Genomic DNA, 21,951 nt, shown 5'->3' with positions numbered 1-21,951 from the left:
CCTAAAAACCCTATCATTAAAAACTATACTTTTAGTGGCCCTAACATCCGCTCGCAGAGTGAGCGATATTCAGGCTCTGTCAGCAAACCCCCGTTCACTAAAATCCTGGACGATAGATTCATATTAAAACCTGATCCAGCATACCTACCTAAGGTGTCGACACACTTCCATAGGTCCCAAGAAGTGGTCCTTCCTTCCTTCTGCTCAAACCCTAGGAATAGGGGAGAGGAGAAATTTCACACCCTGGATGTGAAGAGGTGTCTAGTTCAGTACCTAGAGGCCACCAAGGGATGTAGGAAGGAAGGGTCTCTCTTTGTGTGTTTCCAGGGACCTCGGAAGGGACTCAAGGCATCCAAGAGTACCCTAGCAAGGTGGATAAGGGATGCGATTGCCCTGGCGTATTCATCCAGTGGGAATACCATCCCGGAGGGTCTAAAAGCTCACTCTGCAAGGGCAATGGCGACCTCATGGGCAGAAAGATCAGAGGTATCAATAGAGCAGATCTGTAAGGCGGCCACCTGGTCAACACCTTCTACCTTTTTTAGGCACTATCGCTTAGATCTGGCCTCTACGTCTGACCTGACCTTCGGGAGAAGGGTCCTTCAGGCGGTGGTCCCTCCCTAAGCTACCAATCTCTGAAATTCTCTCCGTGGTGCTGTCATGGTTGAGAGAGAACAGCTTAGTTACTCACCGATAACGGTGTTTCTCGGAACCCATGACAGCACCCGCTTATTCCCCCGCCTTTCACGTGTGCGGTGAGCACGAGTTAATGTGTGTAAAGTGTTTTTTGTTAGACACGGGGCTTCTCCATAATATGCAATATTATAATGTTATGTATATACTTTTGTTGTTAATTAACCGGGAGACCCTCTGATGCTCTGTAACCAACTGGGGACGGTGGAGAGATGCCGCCTTTTTATCTGTAGGTTCCTGTCTTTGATGGGCGGACCCCCTCTCTCCGTGGTGCTGTCATGGGTTCCGAGAAACACCGTTATCGGTGAGTAAGCTATTTTTCAGTCAACAAATCGCGCTGTGTAAATGTTTCACAAAAACTCATGCTTTCTATTTGTGTTCAAGGACACGACTTTACTTTGATGTTTGTCATTCTAAATCTTCGCCCAGTGCATTGCATGTCCAATGATGTGTCCGTGTCAGACACGTGGGGGAACAGAGCTGCTCTCTGAGATGCCAGTGAGCGGGGCACTGGGCCTGCGTTCTCTTATGCCTAAGACAGCCGCTTGGTCCTGGAAAAATAGTCAGGCTTGTATCTGGAAAGTCCTTAATTTCCCAGTGAGTTCTGCCGCGCCATTACGTGTACTAGTGTAGAGTACATGTCAGAAATGAAGCTATTAGACGGTTGTGCACAGTTCTGACTTTATTTTAATGTTACGCCGGGGTCAGACTTGCAAGTACAAGGTGAGAAACTCTCGCCTCTACCCGGCACTGCCTTCAGCACTCAGGACTGGAGTGTGCGGCTGCATGTATTTCTATGCAGCTGAACACTTTGGTCCCGAGTGCCGGCGGCAGTGCCTGGTATTGATGCGAGAGACTCGTGTGAGTTTCTCGCATTGTACTCGCAAGTGTGACCCCGGTCTTAGAGAGACTCCTCAGATTCATGCTGCCCAATCCACAGGCTACATAAGATCGTGAGTCCCAAACTACAGAGAGCAATGTTTGGAAAACGAACTGGGGACGGGGTAGACTTGTTTCCAAGGTTCCGGTCTGGCTTGTTTTGTATAACAGATTTATCCTTATATACACACACAGTCCTGTCATTCCAAAATCTGACGCGTCAACATACCCTTTATAGTCATTTTTTTCCTGTTTTAGCTATGACTTTTGGTGGATGCAGGAACTTCTCTTAAGGTACTGTCACACTTAGCGATACACCAGCGATCCCGACCAGCGATATGACGCGGTCAAGATCGCTGGTACATCGCTAAGTGGTCGCTAGTGAGCTGCCACACAGGCAGATCTCACCAGCGACATCGCTGGGGACGGGGGTCGCTACTTACCTGTCACACCAGGCGATCCTGACGTCCTCCCGCCCGGCTCGTCTCTCCGCAGGAAGCTGACGACGAGAAACGGTCCAGGACGTTCTCGCGCGATCAGCGATAACCAGCGGGGGAGCGGGTCGTAGGTAAGTATCACACACAGCGATATCGCTATAACGTCACAACGTATAGCGATATTGCTAGCGATATCGCTTAGTGTGACAGGCCCTTAAATGCGATCGCCCCCTTTGAACCCAGGTGCCCAACCTTGTAAAATGCCGGGTGCACTTAATCTACTTTCTGAAAATGTATAATTTGGTTTTTAATTTGCGTTTTGTCAAAAATGTGAAAATTGTCTTGAAAACAAGAAGGAAAAATCTGAAGAACGTTCTTAAAGCACTCTAAGACCTGACCTGGGGCTCTTCTGAGTGATGCAGATCACCACGGAGTTGTTTGGTGGCCTACCTTTTGCTTCAGTACAAGCACATGGGATCCTGGTGTTTTTGGATACAGATTCTTGGCAGGGATCGTGGCTTCTTGAGATCTCGGTAAACTGATGGTTGATAGTGAGCTGGTGTTGAGCGGTGACTGTACACCTGTACTCAGCATTCCCCATGTCTCCTGCCTGTGCCATGCACATAGGCAGTTGGGCCCGGCAGTGACTCACATTTGTGTCTTCTCATCTGTCCTTCATTAGGTATGATTACTTTTGCTTACAGGAAGTATGTGATTCAGCGGTCATGCAAACCATGTGTTCAATAGTAGATCTGTGTTAATCTGTAGATTTTCCATTCCTGCTGCTTAGTGAACATATGCTTGTGGGACTAAAGTTAAAAAGCGATTACTCTGCTGGAGTTTTGCAGTAGTTTAGGGAAGGCTATGCTCCCATCTGTATCGGCAGCTCAGGAGCCTTTGTCTCAGGTATTAGCCTTGCGGACTCCGTGGCCGCCCTCGATTAATAGTTGTGATATAGTGGCTTTAACGTTATTAGCCAAAGATTCGGTAAGACTAACAATCTGGTAACTTACTTTAGAAATGCCAAAGACATGTTGACGAGTGTGAGCACTGCCTCCAAGTATTTTTTAGGGCAGGGGGACAAGATATTTACAGTAAAACTGATGCTCAAATAGGACTCTATCTGAGGACAGATTACCTTACTTGTGAAGAGATGATTTTGGAGTATTTTTAAATGACTATGTCCAGCAACTGTTCCACTTTTTATGCTTCAGAACTTCCCTTCAATTCTTTGTGAGTGGGCCATTCCTCCTTGTCAGCATTCTGTCAGCACTATAGGTGCTGGAACCTCTTCTCTTACTTGACAGTGTGCATTGCTGTAGTGGTTTGCCTTTCTTGGACTGAAAGCCTGCCTCTGTTATGCCTGTATATAATTTGTCAGACAGGAGAGCAGAAGCAGCGAGAGAGACCACTCACACTTTTGTAATGTGTCTCTACTGCAAGGCTTATTACGCTTTACAATGAGACCGCAAGTTAGACAGCAGGGATACAGCTAGTGGTGGGCACCGCAGAGGGAGTTTTTGGTCTGAAAAGTCGCTTCGGGTGACTAAAGTGCTTGGCACTAACGGGCAATGTGATAAAAGTATTGAAACAGTGACCATTACTGGATGAAGGACATATTTCATAGTAAAGTTTTTACCATTCATTTGTAAGTGTTAGGCCTGTTTCACACATCCGTTTTTTAGAGAGAGAGCGAGATTGTCCATCCAGGCAAGTTGGCGGACGGCAAAATTTTGGTGGATCCGTATAAAAACGGATCCAACGGATGACTATCCGTCAAGATCAGCTGGTAATGCAACTCAATGGGAAAAAAACGGATCCGCCAAGAAAGATGGCGGATCTGTTTTTTTAGCAAAACGGCGGATTTTGACTGGTGACAGACGGATGTGTGAAAGAGGCCTTAACTGATAGCTGCACAATATGCCCAACAGATTTACCCCTTCTGTTTTTAATCTACAGTATATTAAAATGTGATCCTGATGGTCTAACAGAAGTTCATGCTTGTGACAGTAATTGCCTTAAAGGGGTAGTCCAGATTTGGGGTGAAATCCCCACAGCGTACACCGTGCACAATCGGGGGTTCTTCAGTGTCTGCATCGAGAGTGGGCGGTCACACTACCGCCAGTGTGCAATTTGCATACTTCCAACTACGTTCCGACTAGACGTGCTTTGCTCAAACAAGTGCAGCGAGGCTTAGCACGTCTAGTCAGTATGTGACTGCATGCATGCAGATCGCAGTCTTGTGGTCACGTGCCTGTCCGCTGCTGCCTGGAGTGGAGAATCCTGACAGCGTGCAGTGAGCGTGCTGTCAGGATTCAGAAGTCTGCAGTCATAGTCACTGCAGAATTTCATACCTAACCTATTCTTATGTGACTAAGATATTTAAAAAAAAAAAAAAAAAGTTTAGGGGGTGAATATTGTAGGTCCCTGACTGATTTTTTTTGTCTTTTGCAGTGTGCCCCAGCGAGTGCGGGAAGCTAGCGTGCTCAGACCAGAATGAGTGCTGCCATCCAGAATGCCTGGGAAGCTGCCTCGCTCCGAACAACGACAGTGCTTGTGTGGGCTGCCAACATTTCTACTATGAGGGCAGGTGTGTCCCCAGCTGCCCTGAGAACACCTACAGCTTCGAGGGATGGCGCTGTATCACCGTGGAAGTCTGTGCCAATATGCACACCTTGTATAATGCGGTCAATCCCTTCATCATCCACAACGGTGAATGTAGATATGAGTGTCCATCCGGCTTTATTATCAACGGAAGGTAACCAGAAATCTCCTCTGCTGAAATGTATCTCTGGTGTCATTTATTTGGGGGCATTGATACATGAAATTGGATTTATCATATATCTGCTAGCTACTTTTAAATAATAAAAATAATTACAAAAGTCTCTTGTCCAACTAATCGTAGATTTGACAACACGTTCACCTTTACCATAAAACTGAATAAGTTGGACTTAATCAAGGGTGGGCAATTTAATTTTTTTTAAGGGGCCACACGGGAGACCGTGACTGTTTTGGAGGGCCGTACCAATAGGCTGAAATTAATGTTTCTCAATATTAACATGATTAATATTAGTTTTATCACTAATATTGAGCAGAATTAAGTATATTGACATCCCCGTACACCGTAAGAGCCCACACAGCCCCCTATATACCCTGAAAATGCAGATAGTGGTGGCGGCAGATGGATAGCGAGCGGGGAGAGCAGTGTGCGGTAATGCTGGACATGGATATAATTGTTATTAAAAGGAATTTGTCAGCAGGAGAAGGCAGCAGGAGACAAGCTGAGACAGAATTCAGGGATGTGACAATTGACAATGTGTGTTCTGTTGCATACCAAGGGTTTTTTACTAAGAGATTAACATTGTTGGACTACACTAGTCCGGTAACGCCGCCTCCTGTGATGGGCAGCTCACTGTCTATAGCTATGTACATAACACCACCTGCTGTGGGCGGGGTTGGCTTTCTCAGCTCTGCTTCATGCTAAATCTAAAAGCACTGATTGTCTGAGAACTGCTGCACCCAGTAATCTAAGAGATACATCATTGGATTCAGCTTCTCTTTGCCTACGTCATGCTGCTCTAAGATAAGGTAGCAAAAACCTGCTGACTAATTCCCTTTAAACCAAAAAAGATTTAAAAAAAAAAAATTGAAAATATTAATTCTGCTAGTCTATGCAGAGGAATCTGGTACAAAACATATCACATGGTGTACTTTTTTTTATATAAAGAAATGGAGCCTATGTGTGACTTAAAGGGTGTGTCCACGTCTTGTACAACCCCATCTCAATCCGCATGTTTGCATCAGTAAAATAGCACTTATACACTCCTCCCATGCTCGCATGAGATTATGTAACGTGGGCCATGTTCCCAATCAGCGCTGGTTACCTTCGGCCATCAGGAGGGAGTGAGCAGGCCAGCCGCAGCTCGATTCTCCTGAGGGAGTGGGGATTGATTGAAGCCAGCGCTGACTGGCTGCAGGGCTCACTTGACATAACAATCCTGCTCGAGCCCCGTGAGAACCAGTGCTGGCACCAGAGGCAAAGAATGTGTGTTATTTTACTGGTGCAATCATGTGGATTGAGGTGGGGTTTGTCAGTAGTAGTGGTGGACAACCCCTTCAAGTCACTGAATACCTGTGCCTTGGTATCAATGACAAAAGCAGCTGTCATATGTGGAGAGATCCTCTCTTCATCTGCAATGTCCAGTGCAAGAGCAATGTGCATGGAATGGCTGTTATGGAAAAACAGAGGGGAGAAGCCATTAACAGTCCCTTTCCTATAGAGTTAATTTGCCATCAAGTCCATCCATTTATCAGGTTTCCATAGCATTTTGTGGGCAGACCGTGCATAGTCTACCACTCTACTCCACCGGAAAATAACAGGAGGAGTCGTTAATGCCAATGGGATCTGTTGGCCTCCAATGTACTTGTATTAGAAATGGATCAGTCGTTTATCTCTCCGAAGCTTTGACGTTGGTCTGGACAGAGCCCTAGTTGGGCTCTTACCTTAATAGGACTGACTAGGGTTTTTTTGTGTTATCCACTCCTGTATAGCGCCACCCTTCTCATCGGGTTGTGTCTGGTACTGCAGTTTATGCCCAATTATGTGAATGTATTCGTTCAGAATCGGACACAGACCTAGGACAAGCCTAGCGAGGTCTCTTAAACATGTGTGATGAGCAGCCCCCCATTAGCCGTCATTAGAGCCCCCAGTAACGTGCCTGTGTCACAATGCCCCGGACACCTTCCTGTGTAAGTAGTGGGTAACGGTCTTTCTGGTTGTGTGACCTGCATTAGTAACGTGTGTCCTTTCTCTGCAGCAGCATGTTCTGCAGTCCCTGTGATGGGCTGTGTCCAAAAATCTGCTACTCCAATGAGAAAACCATCGACTCGGTCACGTCCGCTCAGATGTTGGAAGGGTGCACCGTGCTGAAAGGCAACCTGATGCTCAACATCCGCAAGGGCCGTGAGTATCCCAAACTTGTGGTTTCATTTAACCCCTTGCCTCCACGGTCATTTTTACATTTTTTTTTTCTCTTTTCTCATCTTCTGAGAGCCATAGCTTGCTTTATGCAGTTGTCGTTTTACCATACAATGTGCTAAATAACTAGGGAAAAAAAATTCAAGTGGGATGAAATTGTGAAGAAAAGAATGCAATTTAGCCATTATTTATTGGGTTTTGTAATTAAAGGGAACCGGTTATCAGTTTTACTACCACAATCCAAACACATCGGTGATAGATCGCCGTAACACAGGAACTGTCCATACCCTCACTTTTATACTCCACTTGATTGTACTCCATAGTAATTCTTCTATTCAGTATTTATGCTGTTAAGCCACAAGCGCTCGGGGCATGTCCCTGTGCATTCGAGCTCTCCTTCCTGTTGCCAATATTCCCACCTGCCGCCGTCCTTTGCTCCTTGAGAGACCTGCCTTCCCGCTGGTAATTTTGTGCAGGTGACTTCACTTCTATGGTGGCGCTTGTGCAATAAAGATCTGATGACTCGAGAAGATCAGGACTAGATCTGATGACGTGGGGAGATCAGGACTAGCTCTGATGACGAGGGGAGAGCAGGACTATACATCTTCGCATGTGCCACCCCCTCTGACCGGCACAGGCAGTGACAGCACCTGCGCAAGATTTGCGCCACAGAAGGCAGGTTACTCAGGGACGTTGCTTGTCAATTGGGGAGCAAAAGACAGCATGAAAATGTAATAGATATTACTTTAGAACGCAGCAATGGAGTTAAAAAAAAAAAAAATGCATGGATTCCTTCTGGATTACAGTGACTTAATAATGGATGTGTTTGGTTTGTGGTAGTAAAACCTGCTACAGGTTCCCTTTAAATTATTTATTGTATGGTAGAATGACCTGGAAAAGTGATCATCCCCTTTTTTTCCCTCATTAAAAAGTTTTCTAGCTCATCATGTTTTTAGCTAGAAAAGCACTCCCATTAAAATGGTTATCCTCTTTTCTCCTTCGTCTCATTGGGGGACACAGAGACTGTGGGGTGTGTGCTACTGCCGTCTGGAGGCTGACACTAGGCATACAAAAAAGTTAGCTCCTCCTCCACCGCATACACCCTCGCCCCTATAGCGGGCGGAAACCAGTTTTTTGCTTAGTGTCTTTGGAGGCACACGCAGTCTGGTTTCTCCAGACTAGGTTTCTTTTTCGGTTCTCACTATGAAGAGGAGATAGGGGCGACGGATCCTATAGAAAGGGTCCGATCTCCCCAAACCATCAACGGGCGAGCACGCGTTGAGCATCGCTCCACGTATCCTTTCCCGCACCGAGGGACACCTCTGGGACTTTTCCCCAGACATCTATTTTTCGTGTTTGTTATTTTTTGAAGACGAGAAGGGGCAACGCATCCTATAGAAAGGATCCGATTTCCCCAAACCAGCAACGGGCGACTACGTGCGAGAGTCCCTCCACGTCTCCTCTCCCGCGACGTGGGACACTATGCCAGACTTAGCCCTGTCCACCCCTAGGTATGGAAACCATGGGCTTGCACACGGGCACAAGACTAGTCTGTGCGCCCCCACTGCTCCACCAACGCTTGACGGCGGTGCTGCACGGCGGCGGACGGTCCCTCTCCTCGCCCCTACAGGGCAGACGGAGTTAGGGTGCCTGCACCGTCCAAGAAGGAGACTAGCAGGTGCGGAGGGCCCTGGGCGCAGAGTCAGGTGGACCCCCCCCCCCCCCCCAAACCCCCCCAATACCTGGGGCAGAGCGGGCAGTGGCTGCACAGGAAGTGGAGGAGAGGACGTCGCTGGGGCCCGGCGTTTGGACCCCAGGTGGGTAGCACCATTAATTTAGCCCGCGGCTTCGGCCTAGGCCGCGGGCGGAAGTGGGCGGCAGCGCTCCGGCCGCGTCTTAGGCGGCGTCGCTTCGGCGCCCCCCGTCCCCGGTATCGGCGTCACAGGATCCGGGGCGGGGGGTATCGTAATTTAGGCCGCGGCTCCGGCCTGATCCGCGGGCGGAAGTCCCGCCCTCAGTGCGGCGTCCGTCGGCATCACTTCCGGCGCCGCCCCCCTCCTGGCAGGGCGGGCACCAGATAAAATGGAGTCCCCGACGGCAGTCCGGGGTAGGCCGCAGGAAGCGCAGCTTACCGCAAAGCGCGGCAGTCCCCGGAGACCGCAACCAGACTCTGGGTATTGATGATGAGGTCACCCTAACCGCAGGGCATAAGGTGTCTTTTTAAAAAGGCCCGGAAGCCGCGGAGAGTGTTCAGCACTCATCCTGAGTTCGAGGATATAGTGCAGCGGCACCGGGAACGGCCAGACAAGCATTTTTCAGGACAGAAGACGCTAGGATCAAGATATCCATTTGCGCCAGAGCTCTGTAAAAAATGGGCAGAGTCTCCGGCGGTGGACCCCCCGGTATCCCGCCTGGCCTCGAGATCCCTGTTATCAGTGCCTAGTGGTTCGGCCATCAAGGACCCCACGGATCGGCTCATAGAGGGATTAGCGCGCTCGGTATACGAAGCATCAGGATCAGCACTCTTCCCTTCCTTTGCGGCAACATGGGTAGCCAAAGCCATGATGTCCTGGTCGGACTCTTTAAATGAGATCCTGCAGGATAGGGAGTTGCCAGCAGAGGTGGCTGAGATAACAAGTCAGATCGCAATGGCGGGTGACTATCTAATTAATGCATCCTTGGATGCAGCTAATAGCGCAGCACTTGCAGCAGCAAACGCAATCGCCATTAGGAGAGCCTTGTGGTTAAGGCTGTGGCGGGCTGATTCGGTGTCTAAAAAATCCTTGACTTCCCTGCCCTTTCAGGGTAACCGACTATTTGGGGAAGAATTGGATAGACTCATTTCGGACGCAACATGGGGTAAAAGTAGTTTTCTCCCACAACAGAAGACAAGGACGCCATTTCGTCAGCCTCAGGCGCGTTTTCGGGCATTTCGCGCACCCGCGTGGACGGCAGCGGCCAGTACCCCCGCTCCTGCGCGCTATAACCATGACAAAGAGCGTCAGGTCACCTACAGGACCAACCCGCTGGGTAGGATGCGAGGGCGTCCGCCCAGATCAAGGGGGGCCAGGTCCCAGAGGCCCTCTACAAAATGACTCGAGAAGTGCGGTACCCGAGGACAGCAGGATTGGCGGTCGTCTGCAACGGTTCTGTCACATATGGGCTGCGGTGGCACGCGACGCATGGGTGACGGAGCTGATATCTTCCGGGTACAAGATAGAGTTTATAAAAAGTCCGCCAACACGATTTTTTCCCTCCCGGCTTCCCAAGTCAAGGTCTCGGGCAGAGGCATTACGGGGGGCCATCGAAGTGCTGCAGCACAAAGGGGTCATCGTTCCGGTGCCAAGGAGCGAAAGAACCCAAGGGTTTTATTCCAACCTGTTCGCAGTGCCCAAAAAGGATGGAGCGGTAAGGCTGGTTCTGGACCTAAAGCTACTAAACAGGTTCATCAGGGTCAGGCATTTTCGCATGGAGTCCCTCCGGTCGGTTATATCCTCCATGGAGAAGGGAGAATACCTGGCCTCAATCGATGATCAGGATGCATATTTACACATCCCTATTTTCCCCCCGCATCAGAGATTCCTACGGTTTGCGGTCGAGGGACGGCACTTCCAGTTTGTGGCGCTGCCTTTCGTTTTGGCCACGGCCCCCAGAATATTCACGAAGGTGATGGCGGTCGCCATGGCCACTCTTCACTCCCGGGGCATTGTGGTGTTGCCAAACCTGGACGACCTTCTGGTAAAGGGCCCGTCCCGTCCAGCGTGCGAGGAGAGTGTCACCATCACACTGGATACCTTGTCTCGTCTAGGATGGATGATCAACGGGAAGAAATCATTCCTCACGCCGGCCCAGAGGATTGTTTTCCTAGGGATGATATTCGATACCTCCCAGGGATTGGTAATTCTCCCTCAGGACAAGGCTCGGGCACTCCGACAGGGAGCTCGAAGACTTCAACAGCCAGGCCTCCATACTATCCGATTCGGGATGGGGGTCCTGGGCAGGATGGTGGCAGCGATGGAAGCAATCCCGTTTGCTCAGTTTCATCTCCGCCCCCTGCAGCATGCCCTGTTAGCGGCTTGGGACAGGAGCCCGTTCTCACTCGATCACCCGTGCAGGTTGTCCTCTCAGGTCCGACAGACCCTTCGATGGTGGACACGCGATCGGTCGCTTCTGCAGGGAAAGCCCTTTCCTCCGGATCATTGGTTAGTGATCACGACCGATGCGAGTCTCTCCGGTTGGGGAGCAATCTTCCGCCACCACACGGCACAGGGGCAGTGGTCGCCTCAGGAAGCTCGTCTCCCTATCAATCTGTTGGAGATTCGAGCAATACGGTTGGCCTTGCAGCAGTTCCAACACGTGCTAGCAGGATACCCGATTCGGATTCAGTCGGACAACGCCACGGCAGTGGCGTACGTGAATCACCAGGGGGGCACACGCAGCAGGGCAACCATGCGCGAGGTGGAACATGTGCTCCGCTGGGCCGAGAGGACCCACTCGATGATCTCAGCGGTTCACATTCCAGGCGTCGAGAATTGGGCAGCGGATTTCCTAAGCCGCCAGGACATCACGGCCGGGGAGTGGTCACTACATCCCGAGGTGTTCCAGCAGATTTGCCAGCGCTGGGGAACACCAGACGTGGACTTGATGGCCTCCAGGAAGAACGCCAAAGTGGGCGTGTTTGTCGCCCGGTCTCAGGATCCGCAAGCAATCGCAGCGGACGCATTGGTGATACCCTGGAACCAATTTTGGCTCCCATACTTGTTCCCGCCGCTGCCACTTCTCCCCAGGGTTATCAGGAAGATCAAGACAGAGGGGGTTCCGGCAATTCTGCTGGCCCCGGATTGGCCCCAACGGGCATGGTACGCGGATCTGGTACAGCTCATCGCAGACATACCATGGCGGCTACCGGAACGACCAGATTTACTGTCCCAGGGACCGATCTGCCACCCGAACTTAGGGGCCCTGCGTTTGACGGCGTGGCCATTGAATCTTGGGTGCTGACCCAGGCGGGGTTTGGGCGCGAGGTAGTCGCGACAATGGTAAGGGCCCGAAAGCCAGCCTCGGCAAGGATCTATTATAACACTTGGAAGGTTTTCTTCCAGTGGTGTCGGGAACACGGGGTTCCGCCATTGTCCTTCTCGGTGCCCAACATACTGGCTTTCCTTCAGTCTGGCCTAGACGCAGGTTTGGCGCCAAGTTCCCTTAGAAGACAGATATCGGCCCTGTCGGTCCTGTTTCAGCGAAAGATCGCTACCAATTTGCAGATCAGAACGTTCCTGCAGGGGGTCGTTCATTTAGTACCTCCCTTCAGAGCACCATTGGAGGCCTGGGATCTTAATCTGGTCCTGTCGGTACTATAGGAGGCTCCGTTTGAGCCACTACAGGATGTTTCATTGGCATATCTATCCAGAAAGGTTGTGTTCCTGGTAGCCATAACATCCATTAGGCGAGTATCGGAGTTGGGAGCGTTATCTTGTAGAGCCCCTTTCCTGACCTTTTTTAAGGACAAGGTAGTCCTTAGGCCTCCGCCACCTTTTTTACCAAAGGTGGTGTCCTCGTTCCATATTAATGAGGACATTGTGCTGCCTTCTTTCTGTCCAGCGCCAGTTCACAGGGTGGAAAAGGCGCTCCACACATTGGATCTGGTAAGAGCTCTCAGGAGATACGTGTCCAGGACAGCACCTTTCCGTCAGACGGATTCGTTGTTTGTGATCCCCGAAGGGCGCAGGAAGGGCCTCGCAGCCTCACGGTCAACCATAGCCAGATGGATTCGCCTAACCATTCAGGAGGCTTACCGTATTAGAGGCACGCCAGTTCCAGCTGGAGTAAGGGCGCATTCTACTCGGGCAGTGGGCGCCTCGTGGGCGCTTCGGCACCAGGCTTCGGCAGAACAGGTATGCAAGGCAGCAACCTGGGCCAGCCTGCACACTTTTTGTAAACATTACAGTGTGCATACTCAGGCTTCGTCAGATGCGAGCCTGGGCAGAAAAATTCTCCAAGCAGCAGTGGCACACCTTTAAACAGGAAAGCATGCGGCTTGGATCGGTGAGTGTTATCCCACCCAGGGACTGCTTTAGGACGTCCTACAGTCTCTGTGTCCCCCAATGAGACGAAGGAGAAACATGGATTTTTGTGAGTACTCACCGTAAAATCCTTTTCTCCGAGACGCTCATTGGGGGACACAGCACCCACCCTGATAGCCGGTTGGCTCGTACTTATTATTTAACATATTTTCTTGTTTAAGACAGGGTGATCCTTTTTTCAGACATATGATTTATTGCATTAAGGCTCATTTTTGTATGTCCTCCTACTGCTTTTGCACTAAACTGGTTTCCGCCCGCTATAGGGGCGAGGGTGTATGCGGTGGAGGAGGAGCTAACTTGTTTTTTGTATGCCTAGTGTCAGCCTCCAGACGGCAGTAGCACACACCCCACAGTCTCTGTGTCCCCCAATGAGCGTCTCGGAGAAAAGGATTTTACGGTGAGTACTCACAAAAATCCATGTATTATATTGCACTGTGTACTTATAATTACTCATTTTGCCTTTCCAACCAGCTAATTCTTCTGTTTTCTATTAGGTCTATGACATTGTGTGATTAACAGGCTAGCTGAATCCTTCTAACTCTGTGCAAACAGGAGGTCAATTTTCCCTGTATGAGTCAAAATCACAGCAAAAGTCAAATGGCAGGAGGAGGGATGATTTCTGCAGGGACAAGACACTTCCTGTTTCTACATAGAACAGAGAAAACTGAAGAATTAGCTGGGTAGAAAGGAATTAATAGCAATTGTAAGTACACAGTGCTATAAAATATGATTGCAATATATTAAGAGGATAAAAACTTTGATAGGAGTGCTTCTTTAGAGCGAAAATATTAACACCTGGCCACAAAATGACGTGCATGTATATGCTGAGGTGCTGCCCATGTCCCATGTGTGGAGGGGGCTCAGGAGTAGAGATGGGCGAACCCGAACAGTTCGGCGTCCATACCGAACACCTACTGTTCAGGCACAGACACCGAACACTGACTTCACCAGGAAGTCCATGTTAATGTTCGGCTGTCCGAACATCGGGTGTTTGTCGCGCTGTCATGTGCATGACAGCGCAGCAAACACCGCTTCTGATCAGCGTTGAAATCATCCCTGCCGGTCAAAGAGCCCCGCTTCCCAAAAAAGATAGCGGGAGCACTCAGCTGTGATCGGAGGTATAAAGTTTAGCTTTGGTCACTGGTGTCAGCTACTGCTCCCATCATCTGACACCTGCTGCCGCTAATTACAGCGAGAGCAGAAGTGGCTGATGGGAGTATTCATTAGCCGACTCCTGCGCGGAAAATAAATAATTTAAAAAAAAAAAAAAAAAGCGTGGGTTCCCCCGTATTTTTGATAACCAGCCAGGCAAAACTCACAGCTGGTGGCTTCAATCCTCAGCTTGTCAGCTTCAACAAGGCTAGTTATCAAGAACAGAGGGGTCCCCACGCCATATTTTTTAATTATTTAAATAAATTATTTTTAAAAAAAACAACCCGGTGTGAGATTCCCTCCCATTTTTGACAACCAGCCTTGCTAAAGCATGCAGCTGAGGGCTGGTATTCTCAGGCTGGTAAGGGGCGGTTGATATTTGCCCCCCAACCTAAAAATACCAGCCCGCAGCTGCCCAGAATAGGCATATCTATTAGATGCACTAATTCTGGCGGTTTGTCCGGTTCTTCCCACTTTCTCTATAGTGGTGGCAAGTGGGGTTCATATTTGTGGGGTTGATGTGACCTTTGTTTTGTCAGGTGACATCAAGCCCACGGCTTAGTAATGTAGAGGTATCTATAAGACACCTATCCATTATTAATCCTATAATTGTATGGTAAATACACACAGCCAGAATAAAGTCCTATATTTATTAAAAAATAACAACACAGTTATGCTCATCTAACGTCTAACTCCACCGAAGCCCTTGTTCTCCTGTAATAAAACTAAAATAAAAACGATGTGTCCCATGCCGTAATCCATGACTGGGGGATAAACCGTTTTCAACCTGGACAGATAGATATCTATAATATAATGCTGTAAGCGTCACTCTGTCCGAAGCCTTTATAGACTGCGCTAGCGCGGCGCGCCTGCGCAGTCTGGCTCCAGACGGAATGAGGCAGCCAGCGGTGAAAAGTGTGTATGGCGCTGGAGATGGTTGTACCGTACACACTGCATACCGCCATCTCCGACGCCATACTTACCTGACTGGGAGGAGCGTTGGCGCTTCTCTTTGGACGGAGACCGGGGCGGGAGTGCGGCCGGAATTGCGCATAGCGCAATCCGGCGCCATTTTACTGAAGACACACTTGCAGAACGTGGCCTCCAGCAGAACGTGGTGACAGCGCTGGAGCACAGGAAAGAAGGGTGAGTATAAATTTTTTTTTTTTTTTTTTTTGTATGTGTGTAGTTTTAATAGGAGTGAGGGGACCATGCATACCAGGATAGGTGAGGTGAGAGGACCATGCTTACCAGGATTGGGGGATGAGGGCTACCATGCATGCCAGGATTGGGGGATGACAGGACCATGCATGCCAGGATTGGGGGATGACAGGACCATGCATGCCAGGATTGGGGGATGACAGGACCATGCATGCCAGGATTGGGGAATGACAGAACCATGCATACCAGGATTGGGGGATGAGGGGTACCATGCATACCAGGATGGGGGGGGGGGGTGAGAGCACCATGCATACCAGGATTGGGGGATGAAGGGTACCATGCATGCCAGGATTGGGGGATGAAGGGTACCATGCATGCCAGGATTGGGGGATGAGGGGTACCATGCATACCAGGATAGGGGGGTGAGGGGTACCATGAATATCAGGATTGGGGGATGAGGGGTACCATGCATACCAGGATTTGGGGATGAGGGGTACCATGCATACCAGGATAGGGGGTGAGGGGACCATGCATACCAGGATAGGTGGTGAGGGGACCATGCATATCAGGATAGGGATGAGGGAGTACCATGCATACCAGGATTGGGGGTGAGGGGGCCATGCATACCAGGATAGGTGGTGAGGGGACCATGCATACTAGGATGAAGAATGGGGTGCCATGCATACCAGGATTGGGGGGGGGGTGAGGGTACCATGTATACCAGGACAGGAATGAGGGGTGCCATGCATACCAGGATAGGATGGTGGCAGCACATACCAGGATGGGAGACCATAGCTTATATATATTATACTGTATGTGTGTGTATATGTGTATATATGTGTGTGTGTGTTTGTATGTGTGTATGTATGTGTATGTGTATATATATGTGTGTGTATGTGTGTGTGTGTGTGTGTGTGTGTATATATATATATATATATATATATATATATATATATGTGTGTGTATGTATATATATATATTATAATTATTTTTTTTTTTCTCTCCTTCGCCACATTGGGGGACACAGGTACTGTGGGTGTATGCTGCTGCCGCCAGGAGGCTGACACTAAGTGGATGAAAAAATGGTTAGCTCCTCTTCCGCAGTATACACCCTCACCTCGATTTGCAGGCGGAATCAGTTCTTGCTTAGTGTCCTAGGAGGCACACATGTCTGGTCTCTCTTCCAGACTTGTTTTTTTTTTTTTGTCCTTTTTACTTTCCATGAAGATGAGACAGGGGCAACGGATCCTATTGAAAGGGTCCAATTTCCCCAAACCAACAACGGGCGAGCGCGTGCGAGTGTCGCCTCCACTTATCCTTTCATGTGATGCGGGAAATGATGCCGGACTCGCCCTGACCACTCTAAGGTATCAAAACCCTAGGCTGTACAGAGGCCTACGAATAGTCCATGCGGCCCCCACTGCATCACCAAGGCTAGACTGCGGTGCTGCAAGGTGGCGGACGGTCCCTCTCCTCATCCCTTGGAGGGAAAGATGAAGCTAGGGTGCCTGCACCGTCCTTGATTTGGATACAGCCCCCCCTTCCCCCCCCCCCCCCCCTGAGGATCAGCTGGAGCTCCAGGGGTGAGGCGCTGAAGGAGGTGGGCTGGGAGGGCTCCTGAAATCCCCAGGGTCGGCATTCCCCTGGGCGGCGGCAGCGGTTGGGCGCCAGCGGAAGCACTCGGCAGCGCATACCCTGAAGGGGCCGCTCCAGGCCTCGGTTCCTTGGTGGTCCCGTCTCCGTGTCAGGGCGGGCGATGTAAAATTTAGTCCCCGGCTTCTGCCGGTACTAGGTTGCGGGCGGAAGTGACTTAGTTACTCTGAGTTACCATGAAACGGAACAGCCTAATGGCGCAAGGCAAGTGTCAGGCAACACCAGCAGAGTAGGCTGTCGCCTACTCTGGCCTCGCCATGTCTAGCTCTCCTTCGTGCACGACACATGGGTAAGGGAGCTGGTATCTTCGGGGTACAAGTTAGACTTTGTCAAACAGCCCTCATCGATTTGCTCCAGAAACACAGCGTTGTCATCCCTGAACCAGAAGGCGAAAGAGGTCAGGTTTTCTATTCCGACCCGTTCACGGTCCCCAAAGAGACAGGACTGTCAGGCCCATTCTGGTCCTAAAACTTCGGAACCGATTGGTCAGGATCAGACAGTCCCGGATGGAGTCTTTTCACTCGGTCATAGCAGCCATTGAACAGGGAAAAAGTTTGGCTTCTAGCGACACCAAGACACGTACCTGTACATCCCCATTGTCTCTCCACATCAGAAGGTTCTACGCTTCGCTGTCAGCGGCTTATACTTTTCAGTTTGCAGCTCTCCCCTTTGTGCTAGCTACCGCCCCCGGAGCGTCCACAGGGGTCAGGGCGGTCGTCATGGCCATCCTGTACTCCCGGGGCATAGTCGTCTTGCCTTGTTTAGACGACATTTTGATTAAGGGCCCCCTCATATCGAGCATGCGAGGAGAGCATCAACATCACACTAGATACTCTTGCCTGCTTAGGGTGGTTTGTCAAACTGGAGAGATCATTCCCGGTCCCAGCTCAGAGGAGTTCCCATTTAAGGATGATCTTTGGCACCTCCCGAGGGTTGGCGATCCTCCCTCAAGACGAGGCCCTAGCTCTTCGTCAAGGAGTCCTGATACTTCGCCAGCCAGTCCCTAATACCTTTCGTCTTTGCATGAGGGTCGTAAAGAAGAGGGTGACAGCAATGGGAGCAATCCCAGTTGCCCAACTCCATCCTCGCCACCCTGCAGCACACCCTCTGGTCATCATGGGACAAGGATCCATTCTCACTCGATTACCAGTGCTGGTTGCCCAGGCTGGTCAGACAGGCACTTGGATGGAGGGCAGTCAGTTCCTCCCGTCTTCAGGGGAAACCCTTTCCCCCGGACCATGGGTTGGTGGTCACAACAGACGCCGGTTTCCTCAGCTACGGAGCAGTCTTTTTTACCATCACGAGGGACGGTGGTTGCCGCAGGGGGCACGCATCCCTATCAACTGGTTAGAAATTCAAGCAGCCCAGCTGGCTCCACAACTTTTTCATCATTCTCTATCAGGCTGCCCTGTCCGGAATCAAGCGGACAACACCACGGCCGTGGCTAACATAAATCACCAGGGAAGCACCCGCAGCAGAGCAGCTATGTACGAAGTGAGGCATATCTCTCACTGGGCTGAGAGGAATCACTCGGTGATCGGCCGTCTACATTCCGGACGTAGAGAGCTGGGCGGCAGGCTTCCTCTGCCGGCAGGGTTTGTGTTCAGGGAATGGTCACTACACCCTGAGGTTTTTTCCGGCAAGTATGCCGATGTCTGGGAATGCCGGACGTGGAACGGGCGGCTTCCGGGGTAGGCGCCAGGGTGGTCGCGTTGGTCGCCTCGGTCCCGGGACCCGCAGGCAAGCACCGGGAATGCGTTGGTTCTGCCATGGAACCAGTATTCGCCTCCCATACCTATTTTCCACGCTGCCGCTATTCCTAAGGATCATCAAGAGGATTAAGGCAGAAGGAGGTTCCAGTGACGCTTCTGGCCCAAGATTGGCCTCGGTGGGCGTAGTACGCAAACCTGGTGCAGCTACTCGCTGACATTCCCTGGCGACTGTCAGGGCGCCCAGACCTACCTTCTCAGGTCCCGAGCTACCACCCGAATTCAGGGGCCCTATGTCTGACAGCTTAGCCGTTGAATCTTGGTTTCTGACCTAGGTTGGGTTCGGACGCAATGTGGTTACTACAATGGTTAGCGCCCAGAAGCCCGCCTCAGTACATATTTTCCACCACACCTGGAGGATTGTCTTTTCATGGTGTCAGGACCACGTTCATCCTTCATTGGGATTCTCTATTCCCAAACATTTTGGTGTTTTCTCCCAGTCCGGCTTGGACTCTGGGCTAGCTCCAAGTTCCCTTAGGAGACTAATATCTGCCTTATCCGTCCTGTTCCGGCACAGAAGCACTACCAATCTGCAGGTATGGACCTTCAGCAAGGGGGTCTCACACTTGGTACCCCTCTATAGGACCCCTCGGGACAACTGGGACCTTAACCTGGTCCTAGGCGTTTTGAAGAAAGCTACATCCAAGCCTCTACAATAGGTATCTTCGACATACCTCCCCTGGAAGGTGGTGTTCCTAGTGGTGATAACATCAATCAGGCGAGTCCCGGAGCTGGCAGCTCTATCTTGCCAAGCTCCGTTCCTGATATCTCAGAAGGTGGTTCTTAGGCCAGCTCCCCCTCTTTCTGCAGAAGGTTGTTTCCTCATTTCGTTTTAATGAGGATATTGCCTTGCCCTCCTTTCTTTCCCGGCACCAGTACACCGGGTGGAAAAGGCTCTTCATACGTTAGACCTGGGGAGAGCTCCCAGGAGGTACGTGTCACGAACGGCATTCTTTTGTCAGACAGACACGCTATTCGTGCTCCCTGAGGGTCGCAGGAAGGAACTTGCTGCCTCAAGAGCGACCATAGCCAGGTGGATTCGGCTGATGATTCAGGATTCCTACCGCACCGGAGGCGCAGCTATGCCAGCAGAGATCAGAGCGCACTCAACTCGAGCAGTGGGCTCCTCGCGGGTTCTTCGACACAAGGCATCGGCGGAGCAGGTATGTAATGCGGCAGCCTGGTTCAGCTGGCACACATTCTCCAAACATTACAAATGTCCATACGTTGGCTTCAGCAGATGCAGCCTGGGTAAAAGGATTCTCCAAGCAGTGGCGCACCCTTACACAGAAGGTGTGTGTAGCTTGGACCTATGAGTCAACTCCCACCCAGGGACTGCTTTAGGACGTCCCACAGTACCTGTGTCCCCCAATGAGGCGAAGGAGAAACATGGATTTTTGTGATAAACTCACAGTAAAGTTCTTTTCTCAGAGACGCTCACTGGGGGACACAGCACCCACCCTGTTAGCCAATTGGCTCCTTTTTGCTTATTAATAGGTATTTATGATACCAGGTGGTTTTTCTAGACATGTTGTTACCTACATTTAGGCTGATTTTGTCTTGTAGATCTCCTACTGCTTTTGCACCGAACGGATTCCGCCTGCAATCGAGGCGAGGGTGTATACTGCGGAGGAGGAGCTAACCTTTTTTTCTTTCACTTAGTGTCAGCCTCCTGGCTGCAGTAGCATACACCCACAGTACCTGTGTCCCCCATTGAGCGCCTCGGAAAAAAGAATTTTACGGTGAGTTTATCAAAAAAATCCATGTTTATTTTTTTTACCACAGCATCCATTTGGTTAATAGCTGATCTCTGGCCACTGCTGTTAGTCAGATTACAGCTGTGTAACCCAGCCGACACATGCTGCGTGTGACGAGCTCGGTCCACTTCCTTGCGTCGGCAGCACCCAGCGCTGATGTACATTATCTTGTGCTAAGGGGTTAATGTTGTTTTGACTATTTTAACTAAAACGAAAAATTGCTTCCATTACCATCCCATAGATCAGTAAAAATAGATGTCACTCCTCTATGCCAGTTTACCATAGATTTGAGTGTTTGCAGCAGTATTCCCCTTTGGTGATGTGTCTCCTTTGCTGTTCCCCCACACGAGGGACGTCTTCGGGACCCGCGCTCTGTTGCCCTGCGGGAGCACTTGCCTCCCTGTGGGAGCACTTGCCTGGTGTTGGTGTTTACGTGTGGTTACAGGGCTCCGTCCCAGGTGGCAGCTGCAGTGTTGCTGGCTGTGACGCACACAATAACAAAGCCGTAGGATCTCACACCTGCGTGAACAGCTAGTTTCCAGTGCTGACTTTGGATCCCATCCTGCCGCCCTTCCCAGCACAGCTGTGAGCCAGCTCAGTGTCGGCACGCTAATCTCCGCATGCTGGCCGTGCAGATATGGCAGCCCCCCGTCACTGCTCGTGATGAACTTCCCGTCTCTCTCCCAAGGCCTCCATTCATGAGTCTGTAGATTACTGCCCAGAAGCTGCAACCCATCTGTGACTCGCATACGTGTTCTATACGTGGTGTTAATATAGAAGACGTAGTCTTTATAGGCTATGGTCATGTTCACGTCTTTGTTTTTTTTGTCAACCGATTGTCTGAAAATTTAAAAAAAAAAAAAAGAGAAATGTCAATTGTTGATCTGATTTGTGTAAAAACGCGCCCGATCAATTGCATATGCAAGCAAAAAAAAATAACCTATACCATCTGTGTGTCATCGAGTGCATTAATTAAACAGTATTTTTTACTGTTTTAAAAGGAGGAGAAACTTTTAAAACACTAATAGTGGATGGAAAATGCAGACACCTGGAGCAAAAGCGGATGGAAATTGGATGTAGCACAGGGATGGAATGATAGGCATTATTTTTTTTCCTTGATGTAGAGCTTGTGTAGGACTCGCAGCCATTTCCTCCCACTATTAGGACAGCAACAACGTGTTGCCATAACTGGGAACATCAACAGATGTTTTGTATTTGGTGGACATTGCTCATCGTCTATGAAACAAAGGCCGTCTTGTTCCCGCACCTTTATCGCACCTCATTTAGCCCGTTACCTTTTGGCTGACGGTCAGCCTGTTGTTTGGCTGCCTGGATCTCGCCGTTCAGTTACAGAGTTCCTGCAGCGAGGCCGCCGTCAGAATACAGATG

At 50.2% G+C, this 21,951-nt stretch overlaps 1 protein-coding gene across 2 annotated transcripts in view; it reads left to right on the top strand.

Annotated features, from left to right (window-relative positions):
* Positions 1 to 21,951, top strand: part of IGF1R (insulin like growth factor 1 receptor) — a 217,310-nt gene that overhangs the window by 130,460 nt on the left and 64,899 nt on the right. Inside the window, exons 3-4 of one of the 2 annotated variants that reach the window (XM_073568776.1) lie at positions 4,464 to 4,767; positions 6,830 to 6,972. In XM_073568776.1, the coding sequence (XP_073424877.1) occupies positions 4,464 to 4,767; positions 6,830 to 6,972 (447 nt within the window). Of the gene's footprint in view, positions 1 to 4,463; positions 4,768 to 6,826; positions 6,973 to 21,951 lie in introns of both variants that reach the window. The other variant, XM_073568775.1, reaches the window with a different exon arrangement.

Source organism: Dendrobates tinctorius, unplaced genomic scaffold (assembly GCF_039654945.1).
Source record: "Dendrobates tinctorius isolate UK_male_01 unplaced genomic scaffold, ASM3965494v1 ptg000022l, whole genome shotgun sequence".
NCBI classification, from domain to species: Eukaryota; Metazoa; Chordata; class Amphibia; order Anura; family Dendrobatidae; genus Dendrobates; species Dendrobates tinctorius.
The sequence above is the reverse complement of the archived record's forward strand: the minus strand, read 5'-3'. Positions and strand labels throughout refer to the sequence as shown.